This window comes from Musca autumnalis, unplaced genomic scaffold (genome assembly GCF_047663935.1).
Source record: "Musca autumnalis isolate F117 unplaced genomic scaffold, ASM4766393v1 scaffold_3, whole genome shotgun sequence".
NCBI classification, from domain to species: domain Eukaryota; kingdom Metazoa; phylum Arthropoda; class Insecta; order Diptera; family Muscidae; genus Musca; species Musca autumnalis.
The window spans coordinates 105,805,877-105,831,783 of record NW_027411866.1 but is presented as its reverse complement, the minus strand read 5'-3'; the positions used below and the strand labels follow the sequence as shown (position 1 = coordinate 105,831,783).

Here is a 25,907-nt window from a genome sequence, read left to right as displayed (position 1 = left end):
CTTAAGATTTTTCGAATTTTCTTTTCATTTTTTGTGTGGAACGTTTTATCACTAATGCTGAATACTCTTTGTATGAAATTTCTTGCCGTATTAATTTTCATTTGTCTCGGATGCTTGGAATAAAAATTTATGATTCTTCACGAAGCAGTTGGTTTTTGATACCAATCTAGCAATATTACGTTCCCTTTTTTATGAATTATGCTGTCAAGATATGGAAGAGTTTTGTTACATTCACACTCCATTGTGAATTTCACTTGTTTGTTAAATGCATTTAGTGCTGCCAATGTGTTGTCTACTTCATTTTCCTTAACAATACAAAATATGTCTTCTACATATTTTGTAAGTATTCTCGGCTTTATGTTTAATTTATTCATTGTTTCGTCTAGTAATTCTTCCATTACTATGTCTGCAATAATGGGAGATAATGGCGATCCCATTGGCATACCTTTTTGTTGTTCAAATAGCTTATCCTTGTATAGGAAATATCTGGAATCTTTAATACATATAGTTAAAATTTCAATAAACAAGTCCATGGGAATGTTTGTGTGTTCTTTGATTGTCGTCCATTTTTTTTTTAATTGTACTTAATGCCAGGTTGACGGGTATGCTGGGAAACAAAGAAATTGCATCGAAGGATATTAATAATTCGTCGTCGTCAATATGTTGGTTATTAATTCTTAATTTAAAATCCACGGCATCTTTAACATTGTACCTGGAATTTTTCGTTAATGTTTTTAAAATTGTTGCCATATATTTAGACAGTTCATATGTCGGAGCGTTTATGCATGAGTATATTGGTCGTAAAGGTACGTCCAAGGCGAATTTAACAAGGTGATCCAATAGTTGACGTTAGATTGTAGTCTTCATTTGCTGTCAATTTTTTTTTGCGCGAAATATCCACAAAATTTAGAAGAAAACGATAAAATATTATTCGCGAAGCTTAAACAAATATGTTGTACACAGATATTTTTTATAGAAGCGAAATATTTGTTATTTATTTTTGATTAGAAATATGTTTTGACAGCAAATGAAGACATAGGTTGCTATTATTGTATCACCTTCTTTCTTACACCATGGGTACGTCTTTTTTGTGGATTTTAAATTAAGAATTAATAACCAACATATTGACGACGACGAATTATTAATATCCTTCGATGTAATTTCTTTGTTTCCCAGCATACCCGTCATCCTGGCATTAAGTACAATTAAAAACAAATGGACGACAATCAAAGAACACACAAACATTCCCATTGTTTATTGAAATTTTAACTATATGTATTAAAGATTCCAGATATTTCCTATACAAGGATAAGCTATTTGAACAACAAAAAGGTATGCCAATGGGATCGCCATTATCTCCCAACATAAAGCCGAGAATACTTACAAAATATGTAGATGACATATTTTGTATTAAGGAAAATGAAGTAGACAACACATTGGCAGCACTAAATGCATTTAACAAACAAGTGAAATTCACAATGGAGTGTGAATGTAACAAAACTCTTCCATATCTTGACAGCATAATTCATAAAAAGGGAACGTAATATTGCTAGATTGGTATCAAAAACCAACTGCTAAGGGAAGAATCATCAATTTTTATTCCAAGCATCCGAATTAATACGGCAAGAAATTTCATACAAAGAGTATTCAGCATTAGTGATAAAACCTTCCACACAAAAAATGAAAAGAAAATTCGAAAAATCTTAAGAATGAATGACTTCCCGAACAGAACTATCTGTGAATTAATAAAACAAGTAAAAACACGGAAACCAAACCACACAGATAAGGAACCAAAAATGTACAAGAGATCTACGTACATTCCAGGATTCTCAGAAAGGGTTTACAAATCTAATTTGTATAATAACGACCAATACCAACTGGCATTTAGAAGCAATAACACCACTAATAAATTTTTCAGTCGAACAAAGGCAAAACTAATAAATGACGATAAATCCAATGTTGTGTATGAAATAGGGTGCAATGGAGATAAGTCCAACTCATGTAAAAAAGTATAAGTTGGCACTACCAAAACAAAACTTAAAACCAGGCTTAGTGGTCACAAGTCGGACCAAAAAGCTAAAAACAACCCCATAGAACAAAAAACAGCTCTCTCCGCACACTGCGCTCTATCGGGTCATACTCCAAACTTCAAAGAAGTAAAGATTCTTGCCCAAGAAAACAATTATAAACGTCGGTATATGCTCGAAATGCTGCACATTATCAATGTTCCTACGGAAAAAAGGATGAATTTCAAAACTGACACGGAACACTGTGCACAGATTTACAGGAATGTAATACAAAAACATCAAAAGAGAAAAGAAAATTTAGTTGGAAATCACCTGTCATGAAGGACCAAACAACAAAATCACCATTTGTTTTATTGAAATGACCTAGAGCCGAACAAAAAACTTAAGAAGAAATTTAAAGATCAAAGGTCAACTAAAAATTATGATTATGGATTGAATTTAAAGGCACTCTTCGGATTGCATTTTTAGTCAGTCTAAAGATGCAATATAAATGCAAGCCATTGCGAAATATCCCAGAATAAATAAAATGCATTATTATTTGTGTAAAACAATAGTACAAAGAACTTTATTATATAAACACAAATTAAAAAAAGTTTGCATTAAATTCAATCACATTTGAATTTACTTTCTCCGTTCTCTTAATCCAAGCGCATCTGATTTTGCTTCATCATCCTAAAGGTTTTTTATGTTGCCTTCCCATCACTAGTTCAGCTTTCGACATGGACTGCAACTGGAATCCACTCCATTAAAAATTTCCGTCTCGTGAATTACCGCAAAAACTTTGTTATTTATTACTTATTTCCCCACAGAAAGTTCTATGAAGTCTGTGTTTAGACACACAAATTTCTCGGGAAAGTAAATTGAGTTTTTTGGGTGAGAGCGGAGAGGAAAGAGCTGCTCAATACTCTTTCCTACCCCCTATTGCCTAAAAACTGAACTTACCTTCCCGAGAAATTTGTGTGTCTAAACACGGACGAACGAACGACGATTTTTCTACGTTGTTCGATTAGAAATACTCTCTGAACGAAGAATAAAGCCCTCGGCACATACGGTCCGTTTAGTGACACGTTGGGACACGCGTTGTCCCAAAACAGTTAAATTATGTTTAACTTTAATGCGTCAGCCATATTGTTGTTTTTCAAAAAACTTGGCTTCACTTACATTTTTTTCATGTGGTTGTTGTAACGCAACGCACAACGCACCGTATGTGCCGACCGCTTAAGTATGTCCCATTCATGATACAATAAGAAGGTAGCATTATCAGCCCAGCTGATGGTAACATAATGTGTCAATTCCATTGAATTTATATCAAATTTTGATATCTTATGTTACCAAAAACGGCAGTTGCTGCTACCTTCTTATTGTATCATGGTCCCATCCCTAAAAAATGAGAGAATTTATCGAAAAAAACAATTATGAATTATCTAAATTCAAAATTGAAAAATTTTGTTGAAAACACAACATTTTTTAGAAAAAAGGAAAAAGATGAATGAAAATTAATGAACTAAACATTTTATATAGATGCAGAAGAGGATGGCTGTGTTTCCTTCTTAATTCTACACACATTTCTTGTCCATTAGTTCAAAATCGCGTAAGAAATCAGCAGTGGGATTCTGTAACTCATTTTTGCTGTTATCGATAATTGTCGGTAAAATTAAAATGCTTATAATTTCGATAATTAACGAAATTTTTCGGTAAGTTAACGATGAATAAAAAGTAGTCGCTAGCCTCTACCGACGCAAACAGTGATGCCAACTTTTCTTTATGTTTTTAGTCATAATTTTGCGATTTAATTTTACCGATTTTTGTCGGTAACAGCAAAAATGAGTTACAGAATCCTACTACAGAATCAAAAAGGAAACAAATAACTGTAAGTCTGTATACACAATCATTGTTTTGACATGTCTCTCTCTCCTTAATTTTGAAAATAGAAACATGAAAAAATGAATGAAATGTGTGTAGTTAAATATAGAAGATACATTTGAAGGAAAATCTATTGCTTTTCCTATTCATTTAATGTATATTTTATGTGTTTTTGGTTCTAAGGAAACAAAAATGAAGGAAACTTCGTTTATGTTTCTGTTAATTACGAATGGTGTCGTGGAAACTGGTTAATTCGTGTACGTCGTTCGACAGGCGAACAACGTAATTGAAACGCTCGTGTGAACATGACATTATTTTTAGAATAAATGATTTCGCCAGAGGTGGGTAGGGATCAACCAACTGTTGGTCTGTTCCTTTACTTTAAAAAATGGTAACAGTGGCAAAAAATGGTAAAAGTGGTGAACTGGTCTCATATAAATTGTATGCTTGTTAAAGTAAAGGAACGCTTTGAAGGGTAAAAATGGTAACCTCAGGCAGGTAAAGGAACAGAGCTTGTGTTTTTTTTTTGTAGGGATCTCTAAAGCGTCTGCTTATAAATTGTATCCAACGAAGTGCATTTTTCATAACTCCGTGTGGACTGCATCGAAGGATGTTGTGAAATCATAACTCCACATGCACAACTTCCAAATTTTTTGCTGTATCCAAAGCACACAACACAACATCAAAAGCCCTGATTTGGATCGAAATTGGAGCGCATCCTAGCTGTGTGCTGTGGAAGCAAAATAGAGTGCATCCTACCTGCGCGTTATCTTGTAAAATTCATAAGTGAATTCATAGGAAAAGATGTACTCCAACGGCACATGTACTGTACACTTGTAGTGATTCAACTACATCCACGGATGCAAACTCAGCAAAAATTTGGAAGTTGTGCATGTGGAGTTATGATTTCACTACATCCTTCGATGCAGTCTACACGGAGTTATGAAAAATGCACTCAGTTCGATACATTTTAGAAGCACTCTGGTCAGATTTGACCAGATTAAGCAATAAATCCTCATGAAGTGGGTTAACCCGGCAAAAAGCTGTAGTGTAACCGTGCTATAATATTTGTGTAAAACAATACAAAGAACTTTATTATATAAACACAGATTTTAGCCCACTTATACCCTGGTTACACTTAACCAGATTAACCCAGTGGGTTTGGATTTCAAATGTCAATTCCATAGCGGAACCGTCAAATAAATCCTCTCGAAGTGGGTTAACCCGGCAAAAAACTCTAGTGTAACCAAGGCCTTAGATATGACTTTATTAGCCGGATTAAGCACATTATCAGATTTTTGGTCTGTTCCTTTACTTTTGAAAATGGCAAAACCGGCAAAAGTAGTAAAAGTTGTAAACTGCTCCCATATGAATTGTATGGTGTTTGAAGTAAAGGAACGCTTTTCGAGTAAAAAGTGGTAAAACTTGAAGATTCTTGCACGTAAAGGAACATAGCTTTTATTTGCTAAATCCGGCCAAAATCTACCAGATTTCCTATACAAAAATAAATCCTCCTATTGAGTGGATTTGTTTTAAATCTGGCATAAATCCTCGTATATAACTCTGTTTTTTGCAACATGTTGCTAGAAATCGGGATACGTATTACCAAGCAAAAATCGATCTTTTGATTCTTACTTAAGCTGGGTACACATTGTCAGTTTTGAATGGCAGCTTTGTTGTTGCTTGATAGTGTGGCCGTTCATTTTTGTCATTCATCATGCAACCACAAAATATTTTGTGGTTGCTGGACGGTTTGACAGTTATCGATAATTGCAAAAAATCGTCATTCAAAACTGACAATGTATAACCTGCGTGAAGTTAGCGACGTCGCCAACTTTCGATAACACAGAGTTATCGAAATTCACAGGGTGACACAGAACGTCAAAAATTCACATTTAGTACTATTTTTGCAACCCTGCTGACGAAAAAAGTTAGCGACGAATATTATAATTAATTAATTTTATAAAATTATGAATGAAAAACTCTAAAAACAATCCATCTTATTATAAATAATAAAATTTAAGTAATTTTCAAGAGTTAAATGTACGTCAATGTTACCAAACCATATCAAATAACGCATTGTTTTGAACCTAAAATTGACCGGTGGTCAGGACAGAGAATCACCTCTGGTATCTTTCCTATACAAACCTCGTCCAAACTGAATGCATGGAATGAAAGAAAGAGTCCCAGAGAACATTTCCTCATACTAGGAATATTCAATTTCAGTTTTTTGTAGAACAAAGTTGTCCATTTTCCGTTTTCCAACTGGTGGTCAGGACAGAGAATCGCCTCTGGAATCTTCAATATACAAACCTCGTCCAAACTGAATACATGGAATGAAAGATAGAGTCCCAGAGAACATTTCCTCATACTAGGAATATTCAATTTCAGTTTTTTGTAGAACAAAGTTGTCCATTTTCCGTTTTCCAACTGGTGGTCAGGACATAGAATCGCCTCTGGAATCTCCCCTATACAAACTTCGTCCAAACTGAATGCATGGAATGAAAGAAAGAGTCCCAGAGAACATTTCCTCATACTAGGAATATTCAATTTCAGTTTTTTGTAGAACAAAGTTGTCGATTTTCCGTTTTCCAACTGGTGGTCAGGACAGAGAATCGCCTCTGGAATCTTCAATATACAAACCTCGTCCAAACTGAATGCATGGAATGAAAGATAGAGTCCCAGAGAACATTTCCTCATACTAGGAATATTCAATTTCAGTTTTTTGTAGAACAAAGTTGTCCATTTTCCGTTTTCCAACTGGTGGTCAGGACATAGAATCGCCTCTGGAATCTCCCCTATACAAACTTCGTCCAAACTGAATGCATGGAATGAAAGAAAGAGTCCCAGAGAACATTTCCTCATACTAGGAATATTCAATTTCAGTTTTTTGTAGAACAAAGTTGTCCATTTTCCGTTTTCCAACTGGTGGTCAGGACAGAGAATCGCCTCTGGAATCTTCAATATACAAACCTCGTCCAAACTGAATACATGGAATGAAAGATAGAGTCCCAGAGAACATTTCCTCATACTAGGAATATTCAATTTCAGTTTTTTGTAGAACAAAGTTGTCCATTTTCCGTTTTCCAACTGGTGGTCAGGACATAGAATCGCCTCTGGAATCTCCCCTATACAAACTTCGTCCAAACTGAATGCATGGAATGAAAGAAAGAGTCCCAGAGAACATTTCCTCATACTAGGAATATTCAATTTCAGTTTTTTGTAGAACAAAGTTGTCGATTTTCCGTTTTCCAACTGGTGGTCAGGACAGAGAATCGCCTCTGGAATCTTCAATATACAAACCTCGTCCAAACTGAATGCATGGAATGAAAGAAAGAGTCCCAGAGAACATTTCCTCATACTAGGAATATTCAATTTCAGTTTTTTGTAGAACAAAGTTGTCCATTTTCCGTTTTCCAACTGGTGGTCAGGACATAGAATCGCCTCTGGAATCTCCCCTATACAAACTTCGTCCAAACTGAATGCATGGAATGAAAGATAGAGTCCCATAGAACATTTCCTCATACTAGGAATATTCAATTTCAGTTTTTTGTAGAACAAAGTTGTCGATTTTCCGTTCTCCAACTGGTGGTCAGGACAGAGAATCGCCTCTGGAATCTCCCCTATACAAACTTCGTCCAAACTGAATGCATGGAATGAAAGAAAGAGTCCCAGAGAACATTTCCTCATACTAGGAATATTCAATTTCAGTTTTTTGTAGAACAAAGTTGTCCATTTTCCGTTTTCCAACTGGTGGTCAGGACATAGAATCGCCTCTGGAATCTCCCCTATACAAACTTCGTCCAAACTGAATGCATGGAATGAAAGAAAGAGTCCCAGAGAACATTTCCTCATACTAGGAATATTCAATTTCAGTTTTTTGTAGAACAAAGTTGTCGATTTTCCGTTTTCCAACTGGTGGTCAGGACAGAGAATCGCCTCTGGAATCTTCAATATACAAACCTCGTCCAAACTGTTTTCCAACGGAAAATCGACAACTTTGTTCTACAAAAAACTGAAATTGAATATTCCTAGTATGAGGAAATGTTCTCTGGGACTCTTTCTTTCATTCCATGCATTCAGTTTGGACGAGGTTTGTATATTGAAGATTCCAGAGGCGATTCTCTGTCCTGACCACCAGTTGGAAAACGGAAAATCGACAACTTTGTTCTACAAAAAACTGAAATTGAATATTCCTAGTATGAGGAAATGTTCTCTGGGACTCTTTCTTTCATTCCATGCATTCAGTTTGGACGAAGTTTGTATAGGGGAGATTCCAGAGGCGATTCTATGTCCTGACCACCAGTTGGAAAACGGAAAATGGACAACTTTGTTCTACAAAAAACTGAAATTGAATATTCCTAGTATGAGGAAATGTTCTCTGGGACTCTATCTTTCATTCCATGTATTCAGTTTGGACGAGGTTTGTATATTGAAGATTCCAGAGGCGATTCTCTGTCCTGACCACCAGTTGGAAAACGGAAAATGGACAACTTTGTTCTACAAAAAACTGAAATTGAATATTCCTAGTATGAGGAAATGTTCTCTGGGACTCTATCTTTCATTCCATGTATTCAGTTTGGACGAGGTTTGTATATTGAAGATTCCAGAGGCGATTCTCTGTCCTGACCACCAGTTGGAAAACGGAAAATGGACAACTTTGTTCTACAAAAAACTGAAATTGAATATTCCTAGTATGAGGAAATGTTCTCTGGGACTCTATCTTTCATTCCATGCATTCAGTTTGGACGAGGTTTGTATATTGAAGATTCCAGAGGCGATTCTCTGTCCTGACCACCAGTTGGAAAACGGAAAATCGACAACTTTGTTCTACAAAAAACTGAAATTGAATATTCCTAGTATGAGGAAATGTTCTCTGGGACTCTTTCTTTCATTCCATGCATTCAGTTTGGACGAGGTTTGTATAGGGGAGATTCCAGAGGCGATTCTATGTCCTGACCACCAGTTGGAAAACGGAAAATGGACAACTTTGTTCTACAAAAAACTGAAATTGAATATTCCTAGTATGAGGAAATGTTCTCTGGGACTCTATCTTTCATTCCATGCATTCAGTTTGGACGAGGTTTGTATATTGAAGATTCCAGAGGCGATTCTCTGTCCTGACCACCAGTTGGAAAACGGAAAATCGACAACTTTGTTCTACAAAAAACTGAAATTGAATATTCCTAGTATGAGGAAATGTTCTCTGGGACTCTTTCTTTCATTCCATGCATTCAGTTTGGACGAGGTTTGTATAGGGGAGATTCCAGAGGCGATTCTATGTCCTGACCACCAGTTGGAAAACGGAAAATGGACAACTTTGTTCTACAAAAAACTGAAATTGAATATTCCTAGTATGAGGAAATGTTCTCTGGGACTCTATCTTTCATTCCATGCATTCAGTTTGGACGAGGTTTGTATAGGAAAGATACCAGAGGTGATTCTCTGTCCTGACCACCGGTCAATTTTAGGTTCAAAACAATGCGTTATTTGATATGGTTTGGTAACATTGACGTACATTTAACTCTAGAAAATTACTTATATTTTATTATTTATAATAAGATGGATTGTTTTTAGAGTTTTTCATTCATAATTTTATAAAATTAATTAATTATAATAATCGTCGCTAACTTTTTTCGTCAGCAGGGTTGCAAAAATAGTGCTAAATGTGAATTTTTGACGTTCTGTGTCACCCTGTGAATTTCGATAACTCTGTGTTATCGAAAGTTGGCGACGTCGCTAACTTCACGCAGGTCAATGTATACCGTACTTTACTTAAAACTCATAAATCGATTTTTCGATTCTTACGTAGGAATCAAAAATCGATCTTTCGATCCTTTGATTCTTACTTAGAACTCACTTGGATAAAAGAATCGTTCGATCGAGAAGACTCCCCAGCAAACCAAATGTCTGATGTCCGACATGTCTGAACAATTTCGGAAGCAAAGTCTGAACAATTTCGGAAGCAAAGATTTTTCGGAGAGGAAATAGTTCAGATTTTGTACCGATTTCGGAACGAATGTCGGAAAGAAATTTCCTTTCCGAATTTCCCAAGGATTTTCTTCAGATTTCGTTACGAAATCGGACCGAAATCGAACCGATGTCGCTCCGACATTTCGTTCCGAAATTATGTCAACCACTTCATACAACTTTCGTTAAGATATCGTTACGATTTCGGATCAGATATCGGACGTATCGTCCGAATTTTGTTCCGATTTCGTTATGATGTCGGTACGATTGGTTTGCTGGGTCCTTAGTTGAAAATGTGAAGGTTTTAGTGCACAATGCTTCGCGTTTAATACTGCGGTACCTTTAGATTAACTTTGTTCATCAGTACAGCAAATAATATAATATTTTTGTCTTGCTCTTACCAATGTAATCTGTATATTTCATTTTCGTGGTACATCAAAATGTCAAAACAGAATTGATCTTTCGATTCCCACTGCAAGAATCGAAGAATCATAATAGAAAATCGATCTTTCAATGCTCTATGAAGTCAAAACTCGATTCCGATTTTTAGATTCTTCAAATCAAAGAATAGAGGAATCGATTACTCGAAAATCGACTTGCGTATCCCTAGTAGAGCTGGCAAAAATATCGATTATTATTTAAAAATTCAATATCGATAGATAGTTTTGCCTATCGATATTATCGGAATAAAAACCCCTAATCTGAAATTCAAAACAAAAAAAAACATTGTTCCACAACATCCCATACGGGACAAGGGACACTTCTCTCATATCAATGAGTGCACCCCAATTCATATTTAGCTCAATGATATGGGACCTACTGTTTATCGCCGAGTCCGAACGGCGTGTCTTAAGACACCACTTATGGAGAAGTTTTTCAAGGCTGAAATACTCAGGAAATGTCGCCAACATTACTGAGGGGTATTTTGCCACCGTTGAAAAATGTTTGATGTTGCTTGGCCGGGGAATCGAACCCCCAACCTTCTGCGTGCAAGGCGGGCGTGCATACCATTGCACCACGGTGGCACCCAAATCTGAAATTCATTGAAATAAATAAAAATTTCGCTGCTTTTCGGTTATGTGTGTGTACGAAAGTAAAGGCCTGCGTACATAAGCTGCTTTGCCTGATTGCCTTGCTTTGCTGCTTCAATAAAAAATAAAAGAACAAAGAAGGCCGACCCAATTTCCAACTGATGGCAACCCAGTTCAAAATTTCGTCTTTATTCTATTATTTTTATTACGTCAGAAATGAAGCAGGAAAGCAAGGCAATCAGGCAGAGCGGCTTATGTACGCAGGCCTTAAGTCCGTAGTCACACGTACACATTTTTCGGTAAAATAAAATGTATTTTTTATATTTTTTATAAAATAGAAACAGTTGTTTATTCTCCTTTACATTTCTGTGAACTACTTTTGCATAATTTCAAGAAAATCATTGACATTTCCGCCATTTTCATCTCCAAATTACTAGGCGTTTACACTAGACAGTTTGTCTTCAAATACAACTCTGATTTACTAACACATACATACATTTGTCGTTTGGCTACCAGCTGTCCATCATTCTTTCACAGACAGCCGGGTTAACAAAATTTTGAAATTTTTTGTAAAAATGTGTGAGATAATATTGAAATGTGTTGAAAACAAAAGAACATGAACAAAAACAAAATATGTGAACGGAAAACAAAAGGAATTCGATGATGTTCATTCATAATTTTACAATTGTTTTTGCAGTTGTCTGGACGCCTACGTCACAAAGGCAAGTTTTGGGATTTTGACAACCAATACATGAAGTCAACTGTCCTGTCATTTGTAAACGCAGGGTTAATGGCGATGACAACTTAACGATAATATCGATAGCAATCGATATTTTAAAACATTATATCGAAAATATCTAATGTTGGGAATATCGATGGTTTGCCAGCTCTACAAGGTAGGGCAAAGCAAACAGCTGATTACAATTTTTTTCTATTGGTTTGCTTAGAGGTAGTTTACACTACCTATGAATGTCATATGACACGAATTAAAAACATTCCATATGTTCCCACGGAGGCAATGTGGAGACGTAGTTTTTTTACATTTTTGCTGGTGTGGACACACAGAGTAAATGGCGCAAAGAAAATTATATAGTCGCTAATATGTGCAATATTGGGGATTTTCCTTACGCCATTTACTTTGTGCGTCCACATCAGCAAAAATGTAATAAAATTACGTCTCCACATTGCCTGCGTGGGTAGATATGGAATGTGTTTTTTCGTGTCATATGACATTTACATATAGTGTAAACTACCCCTTAGGGCCATTATTATATGTGTTATTTTACTATCTGGTGGATTTGAAAACGCTAAATAAACCAATTTGGAGGCATTAAAATATATTTTTTACATGGAGGCATTAAAAATATATTTTTTACATTGAAAGTTAATGCCAAGAAGCTCCTCCTTGAAATTCAATCATCACTTTTAACTTTAAGTTAACCGGAACGCTATAAATCTGTTCGGAAAATCCAAACTTTTACAAAAGAAGACTTATAATAATGGGGGTTATTCTTTCAAATCAGGGGCCTAATTATGTGATTCGATTCGATCGAGAATTTACTCGTGAATAAGTTTTCGACACGAGAAAAAAACGGCATGATAAGACTCGATCGAAATCGTTGATCGAATGTTTCGAGAGTAACCGGTAATCGAACTATGTGTTCTTCAGGGAATGTTATGTAGATGTCAAAAAAATGTGTTTATTTCAAAGCAAAAACTAAAAAACAAAATTATGGATGAAAAATGTAAATATTTGTGGAATTTTTTGAACAATACATATGGTCTGTTCCTTTATTTTTGAAAATGGTAAAACCGGCAAAAATAGTAAAAATTGTAAACTGCTTCCATATGAATTATATGGTGTCTGAAGTAAAGGAACGCTTTTCGAGTAAAAAGTGGTAAAACTTTAAGATTCTTGCGCGTAAAAGAACAGAGCTATTGAGTAATAATTTCGGAATGAAGTTGTGCTAAAAAAATATGAAAATTAGTAATGTTTGCAAAATTGTTTTGACATTCTTGTTACAGTTTGCTAATACATCTACCTTAATAATTCTCTCTCAAAATAAATGAGAGAATTTGGTGGGTGTTTTGACTTAGGCTCTCTGAGAGAGTATTTCCTTTGGTAAACAACGGGGGATGAACTGTTTAAAATGCACTTTATTAAAAGCTGTTCACCTATAAAATGAAGGCTATTAATCATGGTTTAATAATAAAGGTTAGCTAAAGCTTCCTGTCAATTTAAATTTTTTTCTTTCGACTGTTCCTAAAACGTCAGAACAATATACACAATCTTTGTATGTGTGTGTGATGTTTGAATAATCACCCTTATTACGGTTGGCGTTGTCGTAGGCGTTCAAGTGTCGTAGACGTAGTCGTAGGCGTTGTCGTAGTCAATAATTTTTGGTATTATGTAAAATTTTCGACTACGTCTGTTTTGTAATAGATTGCAAAAATACAGGGTGTTGAAGATTATTAACATTTTCGACTATTACACGCCACCCTGTTATAAAAAAGAAAACAAAAAATAGAGTCAGTTAAAATAAAAAAAACAATTATTTATTAATAAACCATAAAAATGTTAAGTGTGGGTTATTTTATATCCGACGATGAGGATGAATATACTCCGAACGATTTAAAAGTAAGACGAAAACAGTTACGACAAGAATCAAACATATTTTCCATGACTGATTTCTGTGAGGTGTATTTGTGACTAGTGGGCATAGATCCTGGTTCACTTGGACCTGTTGCTCATTTCCATGAGTGATACCTATGCTTACAGGGGTTATTGTGCGGGGATCCTGATTCACTACGACCTGCGGCTCTTTTGCATGAGGCCTGCTTACGCTTTGGGGAGTAACTGTGCAGGGATCGTGGTTTTCTAAATCTTCATGGATTATACATGCTTCAAACAGTTCTTCCTCAGTGGTTGTTTCTCGAAGCGTTGAAGGCTGCTGGATTCCAATTGACTGATTGCCCGCGTTTACAATTGTATCCAATTGTAACAAGCTGGATGCTGCTTCTTCCGTGTCTGTTAGTATGTACTGTTTGAAGGATCCTCCACCTGTAGCACGACATTCCGCCTTATTGTGAACTAACTTCTTCCTTAACTTGAATTTGTAGTCCGCCCAGACTTTCATCCAACCCTCACCTGTTCGTACGTTCGTACTGGCGGTCCTAAAATGTTGAGTTTCGTACTAATTTTATTCCACTCTTCTTTCACGCTAATTTTTTTTATTCCATTGCTGTAACCTCTGGCCAAATTTGGATTGTTCTGCAAAATCTGGACCATTGTGTCAAACTGCATTTTTGTGGTGACTTTTGTTCTAAAACATGTGCAATATTATAAAATTTATACGAATATATAATCTTTTTGTTATATAGACACATACCTTTTGTATAAATCCATTTTATTTGTTCGTTTTTATTAACGTTTTAAGAAATTTGTCTGTTGTCGTCAACAAAATCTCTAACGACTAATTTCACAGCGTTTCTCGTAATAAAACGCCTCTCGTGGTAGCAAAATTGTAAAAGAATGGCATACAGAGTTGTAATATCTCGTATACGACATACATAATACCAATTAGTCGTTGCGAAAATGTCGTGTACGACATACATAATACCAATTAGACGTTACGACACGTCAATTTGCAATTTTGGATACGACTACGCCAACCGTAATAAGGCTGAATATGCCAACAATTTTAAAAACAATCGAATTCAATGATTTTCAAAATTGTTTTTAGAGCATTTGTATGGAAGAAATCCTTCAGCTTATTATTGAAACAAACATTTTATCATATCCACAACTCGATTATGTGGAGAAACCTTGGCCCTTCATACATTTTTCGTGTTTTTTATAAAATGTTCAAAATTGGTATTTTGTAAACAAACCCACTTGTTGCCTTTTTGTTTACTAATTTTGAAGTTTTATGAATTCAGGAAAAACTAGGGTTCTATAGATTTTTTCATTTAAATCTACCTCTTTACTTATCCCATGCTATTAATATTAAATAATTTTTTGTTTTGCAGAAATTTATATTTTTTCAACTTGTATTTTAACGACTGCAAACACTAATTTTTGGTTAATGATAGCATGCATATGTATTTATTTTAATTCTAATGTCGGGCATACACTATGGCCATGCAGGACAGCAACCGATGAACCCTTGTGTAAGTGTGTGATTGAATAGTGTGTGGCATTCCTTCAATCCATATTGCAAAAATGATGAATTTTCCTCCAGAACTCGATTTTTGGTTGAAGTTTTCCAAATTTTTAATTTCCTCACAAATAATATTTGTTGTTTTCAAAAATTATTTGTTGGTTACTTGGAAAATAAACAAAATTCATCAGATTGAAAGGGGTTCATTTACAAAATCAAAACTATTTTGATTTCAATCCTGCCAAAACTACTCCCAAATAAATTGACAAAAACTTCAAAATTTACTAATACTACTACAAATGCTGTCCTGCATGCCCATAGTGTATAATAATAATTTTATCACAATTTCTCAAAACGACTGAAAAGGACTTTTCCCAATTTCTCTTGTTATTTTGTGTAAAAAATGCTCACAATTATTTACTAATATCATTTTTCCTCTATAAACCGTCAATAAACAACAATTTTTTACATTTTAAACAAAAATACCTACAATAAGAAATCTTTCATTTCGTTTGTTTACGATAGGCCATTTGGCTACGAGAAATTACTCGCAAATTTATGATCAATTTCTCGATAACGAATATTGTCATCCCAACTTTGAGTACGCGGGTCGAAACAACTCGATATCGAATCACGTAATTAGGCCCCAGTATACACAAATTGTGTATGTATGTGTATGGTTTTGAAAAATATGACAAATATTTTATACATATTAAAATTCAGTCGATATGAAAATTGTTATTACAACATTTATTATTTATATTTATTACAACATTGTGATGAAACAAACTTTTGAACATTTACAGAAGCTGACTCTGTAAAGAAAACTTAGCCTCCCATTTATTTTTCACGTTTTTAGTTAATAATCCAAAATATCAAATAAACAGTACAACCTGTTGCATATTCAGTCATAGTAATTCTGACAGAATAAGCAAATACACCCAGGCCTTGTTTTTCATAATTTGTTCGAACCTGACCTACCTTCCAAATTATTGTACCCTGGTTGGGTATTTGTTTTCAAATTACGAAACACACACATACATGCATACAAAACGTTCTGTCATAGTTGAATTTATTCAACTTACAAAAAGTATACGCTCGACGTATTTCGGTAGATCTCATAAGAATACATGTGTTCTACTTTTTTCACCACACACGCACTGGGTATACGGACGTATATAGGTATGGGCCTTATGGAAGCAAATGCTCTGTTCCAGAACGTGCAAGAAGCTACTATTTTTTTAATACGATAAAATTTTTTCCTTTATGTTAACGAAAAAAAATTGTAAAAATTAGTAGATTCTTGCAGTTCTGGAACAGACCAAAAGTGTTAAAAAATGTTTGAGCAATTTTATATAAAAATATTAAAGACAAATCTTGTATAGTTATTTTTTCTTTAGTTATGTTACATATGATCATTATTCATAGAGATCGTTAAGTCCTACTTAAAATAGATAATTACTAAATAAAAAAATTGAGTACATCACTCATTGCGCCTGGCGATTGTGTCGTCTCTTGTGTAAGTATAAACCAGCAGCTTGGGCAAATGCTGAACCACATATTTTGCATACATATTTCTTAATTGCACTATGTATTTGTTTGTGATTTTGAAGATTTTTAACTGTTCTAAAAACTTTGCCACAAACATCGCAGGGAAATTCTTCATCGGCATAGTGAGTTTTTGAATGTACCATCATGTTCGAACGTGTCGTAAATTCTCGACTACATCCAGGATATGTGCATTTATGTTTAAACGATGAATTTGAATCATCTGTCGAAGAAAAGTATGTTATTGCTTCGTCGTTCATGTCTGCTGGTGTTATAAGATTCAAATCTGGCAAAAGCAATTCATCGTTATGTCTTCGTATGTGTTCGTCGTAATTACTTTTATCACGAAAACTTGCAGTACATAGATCGCAGTGATATTTCACTTCTCTAAATTGTGGATGGATTTTTTTGTGAGCATTTAATTGTTCCAAATCATTGAAACACATCTCACAGACGGGACAGTAGTAATTCGAACCACCATTAAAATCAGCAATACTGCTGGTTGTGTTGTTTCCACTGCTTTGATTGAGGGTACTGGATGAAGGCATATTTAAAGATTGGGAGGCTGTGTGATGCTTATGAGATAACTCCTGATGGGCTTCCAACTCTGGTATTGATTTCAAAACTGCCGAACATTGATCACACTTAAATGGTGCAATATCGTCATCCATGAAAAACAATAGTTCATAATAGATATAGTTGGGGGTAAATAGTCTTCCAGTTATTTCACATCTAATCCTCTCATGCTTTTGTTTTGAATAATCGTATCTCAGTTGGGCTATTCGTTTTGTTATCTGTATGGGAGACACTTCTACGATGTCCGTAAGGCCTATGGCCATTTTTTGCAATGCTTCAGACTTTTTCTCTTTGTTGCCATAATCGATATTGTTGTGATCATAGAAACATGGATGCTGTTTCAAAAGTTCTATTAATCTATTAGTTGAAACGTCATTCCACAGGGCAAACAAACGCTTTCGTTGGGCAACTCCATGTATAACAGTTTCCGTAATCTCTTGTTTGCCACCATACAAATGATTAAGGAAATGCATCTCCTTGAAATACCACAATGTACTGATATTAGTGTTTTCCAATGTCATACGATTACATTCACGCTTGTAGACAGTTCGTAGATTTTCCCATTTACGAGTTATAGCATCCTTGGCCAAGGTCAAATTATAACGTCTTTTGAATTCGGCATTCATCCAGTCAAGGAATTCACTACGTTTGATACGATGACGAAATTGTGGATGATTTGGATCCCAGAGAAACGAGTTGCGTCGAAAGGCCTCAATTAAAAATTTGATCATTTTACGATCTTTTATGTGATTGGTAACACCCGGACCAGCAGAACTCTAAAAAGGAAGAAAGGGTTATGTATTGAGAGAAGATTTGACGGTTATATAAATGCTAAAATTTCTCAAAAAAAGTCATAGTCCTTAAAATAGATGAGGATCCCAGCAAAAAGTTTGCCTCCAAAGAGGCAGTTAAATGATATGTACAAGTGATCAGGAAGTGCATCAAATTATGCATTTTCACTCATGATTTTTACAAGAGCGTGACTACGGAAAGAGGCACTCCATTGCACTGCATTTTAACTGACCCTTTGGCACTGCATTTTAACTTACCCTCTGGCACTGCATTTTAACTGACCCTTTGGCATTGCATTTTAACTAACCCTTTGGGGTAGAATAGGAGGCAGTCCAAAGCACGTGTTTTGATACAGGCATTCTGCGGAAATTGTGCAAGCCATTACAAAATATGCCAGAACAAATAAAATGCATTATTTGTGTAAAACAAAAATATTAAGTACTTTATTACATTAACACAAATTATGAAAATTCTCCATTGAATTCAATCGTAAACATGTGTGTTTCCTCCGCTCTCCATGTGTTCCAAGCTGAACAGTTTTTGTTTCATTTGCTAAATGGGTTGTCTTCCCATCACCAGTTAAGATTTCGACATGTACTCCAACAGCACTCCATTCGGAAATTTTCTTCTCTTGAGTTACCGGAAAAATGTTCACAAATTAAATATTATTCAGTTTGTATTAACAAATGTTTGAAAATATTAACACGCTTATCTCTTATTGGAAAATTTATGTCGCTGCCTGTAGAGATGTACAAACTGATTTATGTACATGTAGGGATCTCTAACAACTGCTAATAATATGTAGCGAACGGTGTGCCTTTTTCACTACTCCGTTTGGACTGCATCCGGATGCTGTTAAATTGTGAGGAATTGGAGTGCCTTTTTCACGGCTCCGCTGAACTGCATCCGGATGTTGTTAAAATGTGACAAGTGGATGTGATTCTTTGGATTGCATCCAAATGCAGTTAAAATGTGAGGACTGGAGTGCCTTTTTCACGACTCCGTTTGAACTGCATCAAAGCATGCCGTGACAGAACTAGTCCACATTGCACTGCTTCCAATTTATTTTGCTGGGGATTTATTCCCTTCGTTGCAGTCATAAAATTTTAGTAGTACGTTTATATTGGCGTTTATTATCGTGGTATTAGCGCATTCTTGATTTGGTTAATCCTAAAATGATGATGTACATCTGTCAAACAAATCAAGATAAGAGTCATTATCTTGATAATAAGCGCCAGTATAAACGTCATATAACGTAAGGTCACATTTACATCAAACGTTATTTAATAAAACTTGTCAAGTCCATAGAAAATCTGTCAAACGAATGACGTATTTTCTTAAAATATACTAGTGCGTTTGCATATGACCGGATTTAATAAACCCAATTCTCAATTCAATAGCGCCAAAAAAATCCTCATAAAGAAAGTTAACCCGGCAAAAAGCTCTAATGAAAAAGGAGCTTAACCCCCTGTTTTTGTAACTATTTTTTGTTCGTTCGTCTATATTCGTAATAATTTGAGCATCCATAGCTCAGCCCCTAGACGATATACAGACGTAATTCTTCGTAGGCATGTTCTATATATAGTATAGAATTCCTCATTCAAAAATTAGCGTTCTACATTTGCCCTAAGGCGAGTAAATCGATCTACAAAAATTGACAATTCGTGTGAGAACAATAAATATTTTTACAAAAACTGGGGATAAATCTTATTTTAGAGTATGCACTTACTATATGATAATTTAACTAGATTTGCTCAAATCCACTAGATTTGCTAAATCCAGCATAGTCTAAATGGGCTATAAGAACCTCTGACATCCGAAACGTCATTTGCTTTGTAGTCGTGCATGAAACTAGGTTTTCTTAAATCGAGTTCCCCACTACTGCAATTTCATATAATTACTCTAGTATGGAATTCGATCTAAGAACCCCTAGTTTCATACACGACTACAAAGCAACTGACGTTTCTGAAGTCAGAGGTTCTTATAGCCCATTTAGACTATGCGAAAAATCTATAGCGAAAAATCATGTTGCTTTATTCTAACAATCTGATAACTGCATCGTTCTGTCACATCTGTCTGCAGAATATGTAAATAATTGCTAATACTTTATGGTAGACTTAGTTTCCTCATAAATATACTATATATGTACTCAAAACTAACTTTTTACCCGCCATGTTACGGATTCTACGAGTTGCTTTTCCTTCAATTTTCCTCCTTCCGAATAATCGAATAATATCTTAAATATGGTTGTATTTTGGGGTTCTTGGAATGAATTAGGAGACTTACATTTTTGTATAAAAACGTATTTCAAATTCTTAAAAAATATACATAAATACATATTTTATTTAAAAAAATAAACTTAAAAAAATTATGAAACATTAAACACCACTTCAGCATCGTTAACATTTCGTTTTTTAGATTTATTCAGTCTATCTTTTGCTGCACTAAAGAATCTGCGCATGTTCGACTCCACGGTGGAATAATTTGTTTGTGGTATTGTTTCTACAGCAACATCTGTTTAAAGACATATTTAAGATTTTAGTGTGTAAATAATATTCAGAATTCATTCATACCCTTAAGAATTTTTATAAAATTGAAATCTTTCACTCCAATGTTTGTTTTGATATTTGTCCAAGCAAATTTGCTGGCAAGATTATCATCAGGAAATATAATTTTGAGATTTTGGAAAATGAATTTTTTGACATCGTCGGTAGGTTCTCTTTTAAATCGGCATATCTGAAAAGTTAAATTTGTTCAATTTGAGTTAACATACATATACATTAAATTAGTACACTTAATTTAACATACCAATTCCAATCTGGTATTCTCATCATCTTTTAATTGTTGATCATATTTTAAAATATCTTCAGCATCTTTTAACAATAATGGGGGAGGAATTGTAGCAAAATCCTGTCCACGTTTAATTTCCGCCATTTGTTGTAGAACCGTGTTCTTTAAAGATCGGAACTCCTTAGTGTAGTGAATTAAAAATGTTTGGTTCTGCTTTTGATTTTGTTCAAAAATAGTCTTGTTTTGTTCCAAAATTGTATTTAGTAATTTTTGAATACCTGTTACCATATGAGAATAGGATGTAGCCTTGAAGAATCTTATTAACCTAGGTGGTCACAGCAACAGTTCTGTAACCACATCATCCACTTTTTATGATATCTCATTAATACTTACTGTTCAAGGTCAAGTTATCTGGATCAATATCAATATGTGGAACAGCATGAACTATTGGAAAGGAAAAAAGGTAAATTTTAAATTCGCAATCAAATCAAAATATTTAAATCTTTACCTTTTGCTTCTAATGGCTTTTCCTTTATTTCCTAATGGTGATTGGTGAAACAAATGCAAACACAAAGAAAAACAAACACTTTAGACACATGCTTCAAACTTCAAATTTCCGTATGACAGATCTGAACAAAATATACCCCGGACTATGATGTTCAGACATTTTTAAATGCGAATTAAATGGCCTGTTCCCGTACTTTATAAAGTGGTAAAAGTCGTAAAAGTTATAAAAGTCGTAAACGATTTTCATATAAATTTTTTGTACGGGAACGCAAAATGTGTAAAGGTGGTAAAAATTGTGAAAACTTTTTAGTTCTGGAACAGAGTAAAAATGGGTTTTTCAAAAAATTTTCGGAACTGCCCAAACATAATTTGTTTCAGAAAAGTCGAACAGAATACCTATTGAACTCAACAAGTTTTGTCGTATCTACTTTGTTGAACAATTTTCTTAAAATCTAAGTTGTTTTAAAATTCATTAGGACACTACTTTAGGGTATATTGTATAATATTTTTACATCTTTCTCTATATCCATAAAACTTTTTTTTTTTTTTGTAAAAAGTTAGTTCAATGACAAATCTATACAATGCCTAACAAGTCTTGATAAGAATTTCAAATTTTATATCCAAGGTTATATTAAAATAGTTTGCCAATAATTTCTACTTACATTTAATAAAGATTCTTCAACCATATCATCATAGTTTGCATCGTCGTCAACGGCATCATCATCGTCGTCTTCATATTCATCATTGTAACTTGCATTAGAATCACCCGTATAACTTGTATCAGCTATATAACTCGAATCCCCTGGCGGCATACTAAGTTGTGAATCCAATGGCAACTTCTTGGCATCACTATCATAGTACCCACCACCATCACCATAGTCATCATCATTGTTTAGCAAAGGTTCATTCTTAATACATGCTTCTTCCAAAATCTAATAATGTCAATATATTAAGCATAAATATTCCAATAAAAATGTTAATGTACATACACTATCGGGATTGTTATCTTCCATATCATATTTTTCTTCCTTTATTACAACCGATGAAGTTTCAAGCGTTGACGGAAGTTCTTCTCCTGCTGCTGTCGAACCTCCTCCAGTCCCTTCATTATCACCATCTTCACGAAGCCGTTTCCTTGCTCTAACTTCATTGCTGCACGTCGAAGGGTCGTGTTTTGTTTTCAAATGTTGTATAAATGCATTCAAATATTGAAATTTGTCCGAACATGTCATACATTCCAGAGCAAAATATTGCTGATCCTCCGTGGATAGCACAATTCCACATTGCTTTGTACAGCGGCGAAATAATTCATCATGGCTTGTGGATGGATATGCGAGTACGCTCATAATATAAAGCTATCCTTCGGATTCTGAAACCGAGCCTACAATTGTCACTTATCCGGGATATTTATTATTATAAACAAACAAAAATATTTCTGTGAATTCGCAACAGCTATATTAGGGTTATGCAGATGGAGTTTTCTGTTGACAAGTCTAGAAATCGGGGTCGACTTTTGATTATGAACTCGACTTTTAATGATTGACTTTTGGTTTTCATAATAGCATGTTTACATCGAAGACGCACATACAATTGACGCACATACAATTGAATTTGGTTTAAACTTACTATAAACCCAGCTAACAATTTTTTCCGAGGGCTCTGATATCAGATTTTTTCTGAGATTTTCTGAATATTTTTTAGAATTGTGGCCGATTTCTCTAATATTTTCTTAGAAATTTGACCGATTTTCTATAAGTTTATTTTAAGAATTTCTGCACATTTTCTAAAGAATCTTAAGAATCGTCATTCCGAATTCGTTCCGATTTCTAATGGATTTTTTCTCGTTTGATGTCGAAGAACAAAATGACAGGTCATAAAATTCGCATATACAATTTTAAAATTTTTTTAATATAAATGCCACACATAATAATTCAAGCTAGTGCTGATAGCTTCAACATATATGTAGATGTATACTTCTGCATATCGTGCTACTGTTAATCATAAAATGATAACAACGGGCGAAATCATTAGAAAGTTTGAAATTAGAATCTTCCATAAATAGCACATTGAAAGAAAATTGTCTCTGAGTGGGGTTTGTTCTGTACAGTACGACACGTGGCGTCAGCGTCAGAATTTTTTCCGATTTTTTCAGAAAATCTGAACTTTTCTCCGAATTTTTCCAGAATTTCTTTCCGAATTCGGACGGAACTGCCCAAACATAATTTGTTTCAGAAAAGTCGAACAGAATACCTATTGAACTCAACAAGTTTTGTCGTATCTACTTTGTTGAACAATTTTCTTAAAATCTAAGTTGTTTTAAAATTCATTAGGACACTACTTTAGGGTATATTGTATAATATTTTTACATCTTTCTCTATATCCATAAAACTTTTTTTTTTTTTGTAAAAAGTTAGTTCAATGACAAATCTATACAATGCCTAACAAGTCTTGATAAGAATTTCAAATTTTATATCCAAGGTTATATTAAAATAGTTTGCCAATAATTTCTACTTACATTTAATAAAGATTCTTCAACCATATCATCATAGTTTGCATCGTCGTCAACGGCATCATCATCGTCGTCTTCATATTCATCATTGTAACTTGCATTAGAATCACCCGTATAACTTGTATCAGCTATATAACTCGAATCCCCTGGCGGCATACTAAGTTGTGAATCCAATGGCAACTTCTTGGCATCACTATCATAGTACCCACCACCATCACCATAGTCATCATCATTGTTTAGCAAAGGTTCATTCTTAATACATGCTTCTTCCAAAATCTAATAATGTCAATATATTAAGCATAAATATTCCAATAAAAATGTTAATGTACATACACTATCGGGATTGTTATCTTCCATATCATATTTTTCTTCCTTTATTACAACCGATGAAGTTTCAAGCGTTGACGGAAGTTCTTCTCCTGCTGCTGTCGAACCTCCGGAGCAACTGGAGTTTAGCCGCTCATCCCAATTTTTTTTTTTTAATTTACAGTTTTTTTTAATTGGCCGGCCTTCGGCCGGCGATTTAAGACTTTCTCCTATGGACAGGAGCAAATCTAGGGCAAGGGAACACAATTTTTTTCTAATTTAAAAATTTTCTCTTTTATTAAGTGGCTTTTTACAAGGGAATTTTTGGAACTTCAAATGCCCATATCTCGGGAAGTATATACTTCCCAAAAAAATTATGTGTACATTCGTGATCAGGGAAGTGAAATCTACTTGTAAAAAAAATTTCATCAAAATCGGAGCTGAGCGGCTAAACTCCAGTTAAGCCGAACCTCCTCCAGTCCCTTCATTATCACCATCTTCACGAAGCCGTTTCCTTGCTCTAACTTCATTGCTGCACGTCGAAGGGTCGTGTTTTGTTTTCAAATGTTGTATAAATGCATTCAAATATTGAAATTTGTCCGAACATGTCATACATTCCAGAGCAAAATATTGCTGATCCTCCGTGGATAGCACAATTCCACATTGCTTTGTACAGCGGCGAAATAATTCATCATGGCTTGTGGATGGATATGCGAGTACGCTCATAACACTATGCAACATTTTTGAGCCAATCGCGTGCAAACAACTTCTGTCCAGAATTTTATGAATGTAGAGGACCAATAGGCAAAAACCATATTTGGGTTTTGTTTTCTTAGATCGGGTTCGGCTTTTTTGGCCTCATCTAAACATGGTTAAAGATTGAATTTTTAAAACAAATCGGGGCTGTATCTCTGAAACCAATACGAATCTTGTTGTGACATCTGCAGCAAACTTGTAGATAAGAGCAAGAAGAAAATATTTGGAGGAATACTAAACTCGAAAAACTGCATTTATTGCCTCAAATTTTATAATATATCTAAAAATTCTATAATTTGTGAATATTTCGCAGCGTATCTCCCAAAATGTTAAATTCTTCTTAATGTTACCTTTTGGGAAAATATTCTCTGGAATGTAATACACAACTCTTCAGAACATTATATTGTTGTAAAATGCCTCTATCGCCTTGTTTATAGAAAATTTTTCAACAACAATTTGGTAAATATTTCAATAATTCATTGAAATCCCCAACATGAGAATAAACAGCCTGTGTGAACATTGTTTGAAATAAGTTTTGTAAAAGGTGTGTTATGAAATACCCCTTAAACAACGTGAAATAACCGTTTTAGAGTTTCAGAATGTTCTGAAGAATTGATGGTCACATTATTTGGAAAATTTTTAGAATAGTTACTTGTTTCAACTCCCAACGGTTTAGTTGTTACTGACCAGAATTTCAGAAATTATGTAAACTTTTCTATTTTTTAAGGAGTTTGATGTCCTAGATGCAGCTTTTCCTAGTTCATCTGTTTGAAACATAAGTTCTACAACTTAGGGCTACAATTTTGCTGAAGACTGCAAAGCAAAATTCTTATTACTTTCGGAGATAAAGGTCTGATCACTGGAAAGCAGGCTCATTTTAGGTCGGTTTAGATGTGGCCATAAAATCTAAACCCGATCTAAGAACACAAAACCCAATTAAGGTTTTTGTAGTCTCAAAATGTACTTTCAGTAAATACCCATTAGAAGTTGTTTGCATTTCCAGTGTTGCACAGTGTAATATAAAGCTATCCTTCGGATTCTGAAACCGAGCCTACAATTGTCACTTATCCGG

General features: G+C 34.6%; 1 protein-coding gene across 1 annotated transcript; it reads right to left on the bottom strand.

Moving 5' to 3' along the window:
- Window positions 1-16,431: 16,431 nt before the first annotated feature.
- Window positions 16,432-24,932, bottom strand: LOC141398271 (uncharacterized). The gene is made up of 6 exons (XM_073975552.1): window positions 24,550-24,932; window positions 24,107-24,207; window positions 23,751-24,049; window positions 22,254-22,605; window positions 21,927-22,196; window positions 16,432-17,951 (listed from the first exon to the last, which is right to left on the bottom strand). The coding sequence occupies exons 1-6, from the start codon at window positions 24,818-24,820 to the stop codon at window positions 16,539-16,541; spliced, it is 2,706 nt and encodes a 901-aa protein (XP_073831653.1). The 5' UTR covers window positions 24,821-24,932; the 3' UTR covers window positions 16,432-16,538.
- Window positions 24,933-25,907: the final 975 nt, after the last annotated feature.